A 13,581-nucleotide genomic window follows, 5' to 3' on the forward strand; every position below is an offset into this window, starting at 1 on the left:
GTATAATGTAAACAGAATTGGTCCTAGCACTGAACCCTGTGAAACTCCATAATTAACCTCAGTGTGTGAAGAGGACTCTCCATTTACATGCACAAACTGGAGTCTGTTAGTTAAAACTGTCAAATTTCTGAGTGAGTTTTTACTAAAAATGAGAAGACTGGGAAAACCTAAAAAAAAAAAAAAAAAAAAAAAAAAAAAAAGGAAACCCTAAAGACGCCCTGAGTGAGTCTGAGAGGACTTACAAGCGGCATTGGTCAGATTAGGCAAAGCTGAAGGAGCTTTTATGAGCCAACTTAAGAATGGATGTATCAATCACTGACAAGCAAAAAAAACAAAAAACAAAACTTAATAAAATAGAATAAAATTAAAAATTGTTTCACCTCCAAGTATATGTCATCAACTTATCAGGTTCCTGACAAATCGCTGACGATTTGTCGTGTCGCTGACGTCACCTAGCCTTCCACAAGAAAGCGACTCAACTGAGTCTGACTGAAGTTTCTGATACAGTAAATCACCTATAAATGAATACACCTCAATATGAGCAATACACACACATTCTTACCTTTTATAGGATTTCCACATTTTCATGTTTGCTCAGCGCAATTAAAAGTTGTCAATATAAAAAAACAACAACAACCAATCTTTGCTTCACTTGAACAAGCTCCACCTCCAGCAGGTGTTTTCTCAGTTTATTGATTAGCTACTTCTTTACCTCCACAGATTTGACCCACCTGGCAGGTGAGAGCAGGCTTACTGGAATGTCTATGTCCTCATAACAGGGTATCTGCCCCTGAAGTAATGAACTGACAGGAAGTGATGTCACTTTAAAGTTTTTATTGTTTTTATCATACACGTCCTCGTTTATACAGGAATTCACATATTAACAGATCATGTGATCAATGAGGCGCTCAGCTGACAGCCATTAAAAAATACCCCCAAAAAACAAAAGACATCAAGCTGAAGACCTGACCGCGCCATGTTTTAAATAATTCTCAGCATTCAAAAGTAAAACACAGAAAGTGACATCACACAGCACGCCACCAATCAGTTCTAAGCAAAATGTTAAACTAAAGTAAAAAGCGATCGATCGCTGATATGTGCTCTGATATGTCTTCACTGATCAGTCTTCAGCTGAAGCTCAACCCCTACCAGACACTTTACTGACCATCCATCCATCAATCTGCTACCATGGAGATGGCTGCTTTATGCTCTTAGCCAATCAGAAATGAAGGTGGTGATGTGTTTGAAGTCAGGAGGCAGGGCGTCACTGGACCGAATTCGAGTTTCCTGTTCCTGTCCCACACTGATTGGTGGAGAGACATGTGGAGGGTCAAAGGTGAAAAATCCCTGAAAGCAACTTAGCATCAAGCAGGCAGCTTATTGGTTCAAGGATGTGGTTTTATATAGAAAGGGGCGGGACACAATTGAGAGCCAATCAGTGTCTCTCTAAGGGCAGGGGCGGCGCAGAGTCAAACATCACAGGTGCTGCCAGTCGATAGCAACCAGCGCCTGATTGGCCTCCTGGGCGTGACCTATGACCTCAGCGATGCCGTGCTGGCGCCACAGGCGCTCGATCTTCCTGTAACGCTCGGCACACAGGTGGAGAGGATTCCCACGCCTGTAACAAACAAATAAACAGGTAGAGGGTGTGGTCAGGGGTGGGGCCAAACAAACTGGTAGAGGGGGTGGGGCTGAACAACCAAACGTACATACTTGAGGCCCTGGTCAGTTTCTCCATAGTCATCCAGGTATGGGGGCGGGTAGAAGCAGCCCTTTGTTTTACCTGCTACAAACAACACCTGACTCTCTCTGACCCTGCTCACACACAGACACACACAGGTTAGCAGGGCATGGCCGAGCGACATGCATCAGTTCACTTGTGCAGGCGTTACCTGAGGAATAGGCCGAGGCCAGCTCCGCAGGTGAAGGTGTGTGCGGTGCAGGCGCCCACGTCCTCGCCGTCCACCTCCGTCTGACAGCAGTAACTCTGAGAGCACAGCATGCAGCCGCACACCAGGCACAGCGTGGGAGCGCGAGACTTATCCCCGCCTGAGCGCGGACACCTGCACATGTAACACTCAGGTGAGTTCAGATGGGCCGGCAAAGTTTCAGGTCACCTCACAAAAGAACTTCACAGCATTGATCCTTTTTAAATCGATCACTCTGATCTCACTGTGTGTTCACTGACGTGAAGCTGGACGCCTGATTGATGAGCACGCTGTAATCTTCCGGCAACTCGATGAGTCGATTTGACTCTCTGGGGAACCTGATGATGGCTCCGCCCCCCTGCAGGGTCTGTCTCATACCTGGATGACAACACCAACTGAACACACACACAGGAGTGTCAGGTAATGCTTTTCCAGGTACTTTGGAGTATGAGATGCGTCATTCAGGTGTTACCTGTGTATGAGCGGCTTCAGCAGTGTTTGCTGGTTGTGGTGAAGTAGCAGCAGGTTGGAGGGCAGACTGAGGTAGCTGCACAGTGCCTCCCACTGACCAGGACCTGCAACTACAACAAACACACACACTTCTGTGAACACACAGTGTAACAGAATCGTTACAGGAACTTTGCTCGGTGTTCGTCTTACTCATCAGCTCAGCGGGAGGCGCTGTGGAGTTCAGGTAGTGGAAGAAGAGGGCGGCGGCTCGGAGGAACGGCAGGACACCAGCTTTAAGACAACGATACAGCTGCCACCCAGAGGACACCTCAGGTAACACACTGATGATGAAATGAAGTCCTCTTTACTGATTTTGAATGTACTAACAGGGTAAATATGTCTCACAATCCAAACTCACCTGCCCAGGTGTTTCCTCAGTGTGCTGTACAGCTGACAGGTGAGCTCCTCCTCTGATCCACTGTTGTCCTGATCCATACATACCTCCTCTGCACACACAGGTAATACACACAGGTGAGACAGAAGCATCGGGTTCACAAAACTCAAGAGACTGTGTGTGAGTGAGAGAGAGCGACACCTGTGGTGGAGGTGAGCAGGATCTGAACCAGGTGAGCCACAGTGACCAAGTGAAGGAGGTGGAGGTGGCTCGAGTCCACCACACCGCATCCTGATTGGTCCAAACAGTGAACGGAGGAGTATGCCAGCACAGAGTAAACCTGCAGATGCCGAGAAATCAGAGTCACCTGCACCCACCCGACGAAAACGGAGCTTTAAGTGGTCCACGATGGACAGGTGTATAAACTCACCAGCAGGTGAAACATGTCGATCTCGAGGATACTCGGAGTATTTTCTACCTGAGTGTCTGGAACCAGAGCTAAACAAACAAACACACACAATTATATATATATATATATATATATATATATATATATATATATATATATATACATAACAGATATACATATATATACACACACACTCACACACATGTATAAATATATGTGTATATATATATCAAATAAATGTTATCGCCCTCAATGGTTAATAATTGCAGGATAATTTCCAGAATCAGAATCGTGTTTATTGGCCAAGTATATGTGCAGACACATACAGGGAATTTGGTTCCGGTAGATGGTGGCTCTCAAGCACAGCAATGTAAATCACACACACACACACACACACACACACACACACACACACACACACACACACACACACACACACACACACGTCTATATATACACATTACACATACATGGTAAATGGCCTGTATTTATATAGCGCTTTCCTAGTCCCTAAGGACCCCAAAGCGCTTTACACATCCAGTCATCCACCCATTCACACACACATTCACACATACACAAAGCTGTGTAAACCAACTATAAATAACGAATCTAACTTATATACATAAAATACAGAAATGAATGAGGTGGAATGAATACTACAAAATGTGCATAAGGCAGCTGCAGTCTGGCAGTGGGAGCAGTGTGACAGGTCAACTGTTAAGAAGGGAGATGGGAAAGAAAGAGGGGAACGAAACTGTTCCTGTGTCGGGTGGTCCTGGTCTGCAGGCTTCTGTACCGTCTGCCAGAGGGCAGCAGATCAAAAAGTCTGTGTGCAGGGTGTGAGGGGTCTGCGATGATTTTCCCTGCCCGTTTCCTGGTTCTTGAGAGGTACAGATCCTGGATGGAGGGCAGGGGGGTGCCGACGATCCTTTCTGCTGCCCGTACAGTCCGCTGCAGTCTGCTCCTGTCCTGTTTAGTGGCTGCTCCATACCAGACTGTGATGGAGGAGCACAGGACAGACTCAATGACCGCAGTGTAGAACTGGATCAGCAGCTCCTGTGGAAGACTGTACTTCCCCAGTTGTCTCAGGAAGTACATCCTCTGCTGGGTCTTTTTGAGGATGGAGTTGATGTTGGTCTCCCACTCCAGGTCCTGGGAGATGGTTGTACCCAGGAACTTGAAGGTCTTCACAGTTGACACAGGGCTGTCTGATATGGTGAGGGGGAGCAGAGTTGAGGGATGTCTCCTGAAGTCCACTGTCATCTCTACAGTCTTAAGAGTGTTCAGCTCCAGATTGTGCTGACTGCACCAGAGTACCAGCCGCTCAACTTCCTGCCGGTATGCAGACTCATCACCATCTTGAATGAGGCCAATGACAGTGGTGTCATCTGCAAACTTTAGGAGTTTGACAGCTGAGTTACTGGAGGTGCAGTCGTTAGTGTAGAGGGAGAACAGTAGTGGTGAGAGGACACATCCTTGAGGGGCACCAATACTGAGGGACCGGGTTTCAGAGGTGATCTCCCCCAGCCTCACTTGCTGCTTCCTGTCTGTCAGGAAGCTGGTGATCCACTGACAGGTAGCTGGTGACACGCTGAGCTGGGAGAGTTTGGAGGAAAGAAGTTCAGGCACAATGGTGTTAAAAGCCGAACTAAAGTCCACAAACAGGACCCTGGCATAAGTTCCCGGGCGGTCAAGGTGTTGCAGGATGTAATGCAGCCCCATGTTCACTGCATCATCCACTGACCTGTTTGCCCGGTAGGCAAACTGCAGAGGGTCCAGCTGGTGGCCTGTAATGTCTTTCAGATGGGCTAACACCAGTCGTTCGAAGGATTTCATGACCACAGACGTCAAGGCGACAGGTCTGTAGTCATTCAGTCCTGTGATGGTGGATTTCTTGGGAACAGGGATGATGGTGGAGCGTTTGAAGCAGGAGGGAACTTCACACAGCTCCAGGGATCTGTTGAAGATGCGAGTAAAGATGGGAGCCAGCTGTTCAGCACAGGTTTTGAGGCAGGAGGGTGAGACGCGGATGATCTGATATCCTCGTGTTGGTGTTGTTCCCAGACCATCATGAAAATGTTGTTCCAGGTTCAACATTGCAAGTGACCAATCACATTGTTGTGACGTTATTCCTTTGCGCACCAAGCCATTCATGCATTTATGAAATTCCAATGTTGCAAGGACAATATCAATTCTGCTTACTGTTTATTAAAGGGTTACGGTTAGGGTCAGGGTCCGTTGATCGGCGGACAGAGGCGGTTTCACGCAGCTTAAGTACAGTTTTTTGTTTTACGCCGGTTTTTCCCGAAGTCGCAAAAGTATGACGTCACAACATTCTGATTGGTCACTTGCAACGTTGATCCTGGAACAACATTTAGTATGATGATCTGGGAACAACACCAACACGACGATATCAGATCAACCGGTGAGACGCCGTCTGGTCCGGGGGCTTTCCTGGGCTTCTGTTTCTGGAATAGTCGGCTCACATCCTGAGTGTGTATTCTGAGTTTCAGGGAGGAGGAAAGGGGGGTCGTTGAGTCTGGATTGGAGAGGGTGGTCGTTCCAAACTGGTAAATAATCAACTTCAAAGTTATCTGGATGAAAATAGTATTTTATCTCCTTTCATCAGGAAACTGCGCAGTACTCTAACTGTTCTCAATGATGTCTATGAAGCCTTGGACACAAAGAACTACAGTGCAGCTCTTTTTATTGATCTAGCAGAAATCTTTGACACTGCTGATCATGGCATTTTATGTCAGACATTACTGGATACCTATGCTTGCTCTCTTCACCTGTTAGATTTGCTGTCTATGGCCAGGCATTCAGATTTATAACTGGCTGCAAACCTTTAACACACCACTGTTCTCAGGTTGACTGGTCCTCATTGGCCCCACGCAGGTATCACTTTCTCTATAAAATCTATTCTGATTTATTGTCCTCTTATATATCAGAGTATATGTTGCACAAACAGTCACAGACTGCAGACTCAGGACATCATTACGTTCGTTGTTCCATCAGTTCGTACAGAGCTTGGGAAGAAGGCTTTCTCCTTTTCTGCTCTGTCCTCATTGCACAACGATCTGAAGCTCTCTTCACTTGCAGACTTCAAAAGACGTACAAATGCGTCTGTGAAATCGTCTCTGGGGACTCTTTTACATTTTGTTTCTTTTATTGTTGAAATTTTAGTGTGTTTGTCAGTAATAGGTCTCTTTTGTAAATTGAGGCATTGAGTGTAAATGAGACTGTGTGTGTTTGTACCTGACAACAGTCTGATGAAGTGGGTGTGAACAGTTTTCAGAGGAGCTGCAGTCCAACACGCTGAACTGAACCTGGTGAGAGAACTCAAACAGTCGTCCTGCAACACACACATTATCAGGTTACCAAGGAAACCACAGCATCCGCCGGAGACCAATCGACGCACAGAACTCAGTAATCAATACACTGATCTATAATATATTCGGTGAACTCTTCTTAAACCCCACCCCCTCTGCCTGACCATTCACAGCTCTTCTTTGTCATAAACAGTGTTACCTGTCGGCAAGGTAAACTTCCAAAAAGTGGCTTCTCCTCATCCATTAGCAGGCGCTCTGCAGAAAAACAAAATAACAGGACAACCTGTGACCTCTCAGGTGGGAGCACACCTGTGTCAGGTGTACACCTGTCTCGGGTGGTTGTGCGTGCATCTGTCTCGGGTGTGTATACCTATGCTTTGGATGGTGTAGGCGCAGGAGGACCAGCTCAGCACCGGGACTCGGGGGTCCTGCTCGTTGGGGTTCACCTTCAGTCCCACCTTATAGGTGGACAGGCTGAAAGTGGTAATCATCTCACTGATGCTGCTTGAGAATGGGTTCCTGTGACATCACAATGACATCATCACCACGTAATGTCCCATTAGGTTATTGATCAGGATCAGTACAAACAGCACATGACTCACTGTGGCGTGAAGTCTACTCTGAACCCTTGAGGAACGACAGGCTCCGCCTCTTCTGCTGCACCTGTAACACACGCATTAATTAACATTAACACACACGGCTCAGTTTGACTCCGTTTTCTTACAGGTAACTCACCTTCAGACTGCGTCCTGTGTGCAGAGTGCAGAGCTGCTATCAGCTGATTGGTTGTCTTAAGCCACACCTCGAAACTAGGATTTTCAACACTGGAGAAGAAGAAGAAAAAAAAAAAAACAGAGAGAGAGAGAGAGAAAACCATTCACGCAACATCAGGTAAAAGCCAGGAACCTGTGTACCTGTGGTCAGCACAGGTGTGCTTATTGTGTGAGTGTCTCACTGCAGTCAGGTGAGCGTACCTGTGGTCAGGTGAGGCTGCGTGCGGTAGCATGGGGATCACGGTGTTGCTCAGACACTCGCAGAGTGGACAGAGGAACTCGCCGTTCTCCACATCGTAGCTCGTGTGGCCTCTCAGACGCTGCTGACGCCGCTGCTCCTTCAGCTGTACCGCCTCAAAGTACCTGAACAGAGTGAGGACAGGTGTAACATCCTGAGAGCCGACTGGAAGGTGTGCAAGTGAGGGGAGTCACCTCTGCCAGCAGGTGGCGTGCATGATGTGTCCACAGCTGGCGGTGTGAATCCCCAGACAGAGGTCGGGGTGCATGAACAGGGGGTCACGGTGCTCTGAAACACACGATCACAGGTTAACACCTGAACTTCGACTGGTCACTCGCCTGATGATGTCAAACTGGAGCTCTGCCCACCTGGGTTGGGCAGGTTGCAGTGGCGGTTTTTGGACAGAACAGTGGACCTTTGGACAAATGCTGCAAGCACCATTGCTCTGCTGTGACCTCTGACCTCTTGCTCTTCCTGACACAGGATACAGGTGACCAGCTGTCGGCGCTCAGTCCCTCCCACCCTCCTGGGACCAACAGCCACCTGGGACACACAGGTGAGCTCTGCACTGGGAGGACTGTAAAGCAGGAGGGAGAGGATCTTTTAATATTCTCTGAATAAGCTCTTCAATCACACGTGTGCTCTGCAGCAGGTGAGTCCACAGGTGTACCAGTCCTTGCCTGCACTTAATGTTAAGTGCATTTCATATTCCAACAGATAAATACGGCTTTGTACAGTCATACCTGTGCTCAGCTGATAGTAAGACATCTAGTAAATGTGAATGAAAGTGGGTATACAGGTGTATTAGGAATGTACTGGTGTAAATATGCAGTTGTACCTGTGGTCGGCAGCTGACGTGGACGCCTCCAGCTCTTCCATGCTCTGCTGGAACAGCTCTTTGTTCTCGTTGATGAAGTGTTTCTGCATCTCTGACATCTGAGCCATGATCTTTTCCCTGCGGAGCCTCGCCATCTCCGCTTTCCTCTTCCTCTCTGCCTTATCTTTGTCCCTCATCGTCTGCAGCACGGAACCAATCAATTCATCACTTAATCAACACATACGTTAATGAGCCAATCAGTCAGTAGATAACCAGGGAAGAGGAAGCGGTGCTGAGTCTCACCTCCTCAGAGCCTCTTTCCAGGCTGACGGTAAAAGAGGAGGCTGACGATGTTCGCTCTCTCATCATTTTGATGTTTGACACCATCTACACACACACACAGAGATCATACTGATTCAGCTTCACACCTTCACTCTGGTGTTAATTCACAATGACATCACAGTGACATCAGCGGTTACCTTGAGAATCCAGGTGATCATGTCTTTATGGACTTCCAGGTGAGGAGTGTTCTGCAGACTTTCCAGCAGAGCCAGGACACTTCCTGAAGTACTGGGTGCTTCACCTGGACCTAAACACACACACGCACACACACACACAGGTAAACACACACACACACACACACACACACACACAGGTAAACACTCAAACACAAACACACACACACACACACACGCACACACACACACACACACACACAGGTAAACACACACACACACACACACACACACACGCACACACACACACACACACACACACACACACACACACACAGGTAAACACTCAAACACACACACACACACACACACACACACACACACACAGGTAAACACTCAAACACAAACACACACACACACACACACACACACACACAGGTAAACACTCAAACACACACACACACACACACACACACACACAGGTAAACACTCAAACACACACACACACACACACAGGTAAACACACACACACACACACACACACACACAGGTAAACACTCAAACACAAACACACACACACACACACACACACACACACAGGTAAACACTCAAACACACACACACACACACACACACACACACACACACACACACACACACAGGTAAACACTCAAACACAAACACACACACACACACACACACACACACACACACACACACACAGGTAAACACTCAAACACACACACACACACACACACACACACACACACACACACACACAGGTAAACACACACACACACACACACACACACACACACACACACACACACACAGGTAAACACTCAAACACAAACACACACACACACACACACACACACACACACACACACACACACAGGTAAACACACACACACACACACACACACAGGTAAACACTCAAACACACACACACACACACACACACACACACACACACACACACACACACACACACACACACACACACACACACACACACAGGTGTACTAACGTGTGATCTTGCAGGTGTAGTTGAAAGTGACATCTTCATCTCCGCTGCTGCTCTCCAGCTGCTGCTGCTCTTCCAGCAGAGCCATGCCCACCAGGTGGAGCACCTGCAGGTGAGGTACAAACACACACACACTTTGAATCTGATGTTCATTTTATTTAGGACAGAGGGCGGCCTCTACAGGTGTTTCTGAAGATCACAGTGATGATTACAGTCAGCCATTAAAGCTGGTCACCTGATCTAACACTGATGAACACACGAGAAAACAAAAGCGGGACGCAGAGCTGACTATCGAAAACAGCAACGCAAATCTCCGCTTTCACCCAGCTTCCTCACCAACACCAGATCCCTCACAAACAAAAGGGAGGAGCTACAATCAGAGATGTACTACAACCGTGTTGTCTGGGAGTGTTGTCTACTGAGTGTAACTGAATCCTGGCTCCATCCTAACATCCCTGATGCCCCAGTGGAGTCACCAGGCTGGACCCTACACCACCAGGACCACAACAAAGGTAAGGGCAGGGGCTGTAGGACTACAGTCGTAACAACACAACTATAAACAGTCACTGCTCACCGGACTCAGAGGTCATGTCATGTCCCTTTGATCTACCTTGCAAGCTAACGGTAGCCATAGTTACCATTGTTTACATCCCCCTGATGCTAACGTTAGCTCAGCGCTCAACCACCTCCAACTTACTATTAGTAAACAGCAGAGAGAGCATATCTGTCCATATCATTGTTGGGGACATTAATGAGGCAAGTTTGCAATCTGTACTCTACAAATGCCACCAACAGGTCAAGCGTCCTACCAGGGGGACAATACAGTACTCGTGGACTCGTGATATGTCATCAGTCGGAGACCAAGTACTGTTCCAATTCAAAGTACACATCAAGCCGAGAACGTGAAAAATTCCCAGATGTGTTCTCGCTCCGCAAATTTTATCGAGCATACATCGGCGGTGACTTGTGTGTACTTGGTACAGCTAAATATCCCAGAATGCATTTCGTCCAAAGCTCAAACATGGCAATGGTGGAGGAGTGCGGCTAAAAACGTTTAAATTTAAATATTACTCTTAAAATAACATTTTTAGATACTTTCAGGCGAGAATGTAGCTGTGTAAGCTTCAAATATCTGCTCGGTTTATCAAAACATCACATACTTGCAAAAGTGCTCCGACGTTTTCAGAGACGTCTGTACCCACCAACTCGATAGCTGACCGGGAGGTCAAGGGTCACTAGAGCCAGCAGGAACAGCGAACTACCGGCAGATCGTTTTCAAACCACCTGCGGTCTTTGGCTACTCAGGTTAAACATGATATATAAGTCACGTAGATCACTTCTAAATGTTAATGTTTGGTTTATTTCAGTGTTTTATTTGTTCCTGAGTAAATCGGTTTGGCTGAGATGAAAGTTCAGCTTCATAACATATTACTCACAGTTAAATTAAGAGGTGACAGCAGTAAAAACTGTGACATCATCAAGTACGCTGGTGTTCCAGTTGTACAAATCGTGAGTCTGTAACCCGAGTACGGACTTGCGTATTGAGAAAGGCCCATGGTCTGACTAACCCCCCATCACTCAGGCCACTCACACTGTGTTCAGACCAAGTCTCTGGACTGGTTCCCAGACCTCTCCTCTCCAGTGTGTCCCTCCTGTTGCTTATTTATTCCTGCTCCCTCATTTACATTTTATTTCATGTGCAACGACAATAAAGAGCTACTGTATTCTAAACACACACACTCACCCTCTGCAGCATGGACTCAGTCCAGCCCCCCCCGCTGGGCTCCACGGCCCACTGCAGCACGGCGCCCTCTATGGCGAGCAGCGCATCACATTGCAGGAGGTTCACCAGGCTGCCGAAGAGAGGGCAGAGGGGGGGAGGAGGGGGAGGGGGCAGGGCTATGCACACAAAGACACGTTACCAAGGTGACCATGTCATCCATCAGTCTTCCTGCTGGTGTTTTGTACAGGTGTGCTTACCTGTGTCCTCGCCACTCTGTCTCCTCAGCTTTCTCTGAGCTTCCTCAGCCTGAAACACAGGACGCAGCGTTACCATAGCAACAACACGTACACCAATCAATAACGCTCTGATCCGCATCCAGATCAGTGAGCGTACCTTTGACTGGTCAGCTCTGCTGTAGTGATGGAAGTACAGGTTGAAGTATCTGTTCCACTCAGGGCGGAGCTCATACAGCCCTCTACCTGTCACACCTGGTTTCCTGTTAGTACAAATACACTCAGTACTGCAGTTATTGTAACATAGAGAACAAAGAGAAATTGTAAGGATGCACGTGTATTTAAGGTGGACTGATGATATTTGAGGTGGAAGACTGACTTGAATGAAGCCACGCTGTCGATGACTCTCTCCAGCCCCGTCTCCTTGTTCCCCTGAAGACACAAACTCAGGTTATTACATCAAACTAAAAATGTTTCAGCGCACAGAAGTAAAAACAGTAAATTCCCTGCGCTCAGAAACACTGAATAGCAAACAAACAAAACATTTTAGCCTCAGGTAAGTCAGGGTTCACCTGTTCAGCAGATCTTGTATGATCGAGCCTTACAAAGTGTCTGAGTTTAACGCTCTGGGGTTACCTTTGATTTTACTCATTTACTTTGCCTTGTTTGGTATCATTCTTTTCAGCACGACCTCACATGTCTGAATTTACAGTCAAACTACTACAGTTGTATTAACACAACTGATCTAAAGTCAGGTAAAAAACATAAAATCTGAGTAGAAAAAAAGGTTATATTTTTTGCTGTAACTAACACAAACATTAATGAATCATTTTCGTAATTTGAAATGCAAATATAAACTGTACATTTTAATAACCTATGCACAAGTTATTTGCATCTATTTACCTAAAAATGCAGCCAAGGCGGGCCATTTCAAACCATTTCAAACAATTCACAGAACAATCAGCTGTTCTGCATCAAATATCATGCCACACAAATTATTTCCGCCACTCTAAAATATAATTTGTGTCCACTATAAGATAAAGGAGAACATCACAGCCTGATACCTGCAGGCCAGACAGCAGCAGGTGTTGGAGACACAGTTTACACTGTAATCTGCCTTTGGTGGCTTTTTGGCAGCAACTGTGACATTCAGCAGTCGACTAACTACACAAAATTGCACACTAAGTACATAAAACTGCACACCAACAACACAAAACTACCCACTAACTACACTCAACAAAAATATAAACGCAACACCTTTGTTACTGCTCCCATTCCCCATGGGATGGACGTAGAGACCTAAAATTCATTCCAGATACACAATATAACCATCCCTCCCAAACAGTGGTCACAAATCAGTCCAAATGTGTGGTAGTGGGCACATCTGCTATATTGAGATAATCCATCCCACCTCACAGGTGTGCCACATCAGGATGCTGATCTGACATCATGAGTAGTGCACAGGTGTACCTCAGACTGCCCACAACAAAAGGCCACCCTGGAATGTGCAGTTTTTTTGCGCTATTGGGGGTCTGGGGACCCAGAACCGGTCAGTATCTGGTGTGACCACCATTTGCCTCATGCAGTGCAACACATCGTCGCATGGAGTCTATCAGATTGTCAATTGTGGCCTGTGGAATGTTGGTCCACTCCACTTCAATGGCTGTGCGAGGTTGTTGGATATTCGTGGGAACTGGTACACGCTGTCGTATACGCCGGTCAAGCACATCCCGAACATGCTCAATGGGTGACATGTCCGGTGAGTATGCTGGCCATGCAAGAACTGGGACATTCTCAGCTGC

At 46.9% G+C, this 13,581-nt stretch overlaps 1 protein-coding gene across 6 annotated transcripts in view; it reads right to left on the reverse strand.

Moving 5' to 3' along the window:
* Positions 1–807: 807 nt before the first annotated feature.
* ubr2 (ubiquitin protein ligase E3 component n-recognin 2) overlaps positions 808–13,581 on the reverse strand; it is a 56,621-nt gene continuing 43,847 nt past the window's right edge. For 2 of the 6 annotated variants that reach the window (XM_085427153.1, XM_085427152.1), the window contains exons 22-46: positions 12,159–12,211; positions 11,940–12,042; positions 11,804–11,852; positions 11,568–11,722; positions 9,827–9,929; positions 8,821–8,930; positions 8,645–8,728; positions 8,363–8,541; positions 7,893–8,101; positions 7,719–7,812; positions 7,488–7,649; positions 7,249–7,337; positions 7,116–7,176; positions 6,884–7,032; positions 6,713–6,768; positions 6,440–6,536; positions 3,203–3,270; positions 2,974–3,112; positions 2,797–2,884; positions 2,589–2,719; positions 2,401–2,509; positions 2,174–2,323; positions 1,893–2,063; positions 1,714–1,815; positions 809–1,618 (exon numbers count right to left, since the gene is read on the reverse strand). In XM_085427153.1, coding sequence (XP_085283279.1) covers positions 1,477–1,618; positions 1,714–1,815; positions 1,893–2,063; positions 2,174–2,323; positions 2,401–2,509; positions 2,589–2,719; positions 2,797–2,884; positions 2,974–3,112; positions 3,203–3,270; positions 6,440–6,536; positions 6,713–6,768; positions 6,884–7,032; positions 7,116–7,176; positions 7,249–7,337; positions 7,488–7,649; positions 7,719–7,812; positions 7,893–8,101; positions 8,363–8,541; positions 8,645–8,728; positions 8,821–8,930; positions 9,827–9,929; positions 11,568–11,722; positions 11,804–11,852; positions 11,940–12,042; positions 12,159–12,211 — 2,853 coding nt within the window. In that variant the 3' untranslated portion in view covers positions 809–1,476. Of the gene's footprint in view, positions 1,619–1,709; positions 1,816–1,892; positions 2,064–2,173; positions 2,324–2,400; positions 2,510–2,588; positions 2,720–2,796; positions 2,885–2,973; positions 3,113–3,202; positions 3,271–6,439; positions 6,537–6,712; positions 6,769–6,883; positions 7,033–7,115; positions 7,177–7,248; positions 7,338–7,487; positions 7,650–7,718; positions 7,813–7,892; positions 8,102–8,362; positions 8,542–8,644; positions 8,729–8,820; positions 8,931–9,826; positions 9,930–11,567; positions 11,723–11,803; positions 11,853–11,939; positions 12,043–12,158; positions 12,212–13,581 lie in introns of all 6 variants that reach the window. The other 4 variants (XM_085427155.1, XM_085427154.1, XM_085427157.1 and 1 more) reach the window with 3 other exon arrangements.

The sequence above is a fragment of the Rhamphochromis longiceps genome, linkage group LG13, assembly GCF_057381845.1.
Source record: "Rhamphochromis longiceps isolate RC_006_pf linkage group LG13, R_longiceps_female_GT1.1, whole genome shotgun sequence".
Classification (NCBI taxonomy): Eukaryota; Metazoa; Chordata; class Actinopteri; order Cichliformes; family Cichlidae; genus Rhamphochromis; species Rhamphochromis longiceps.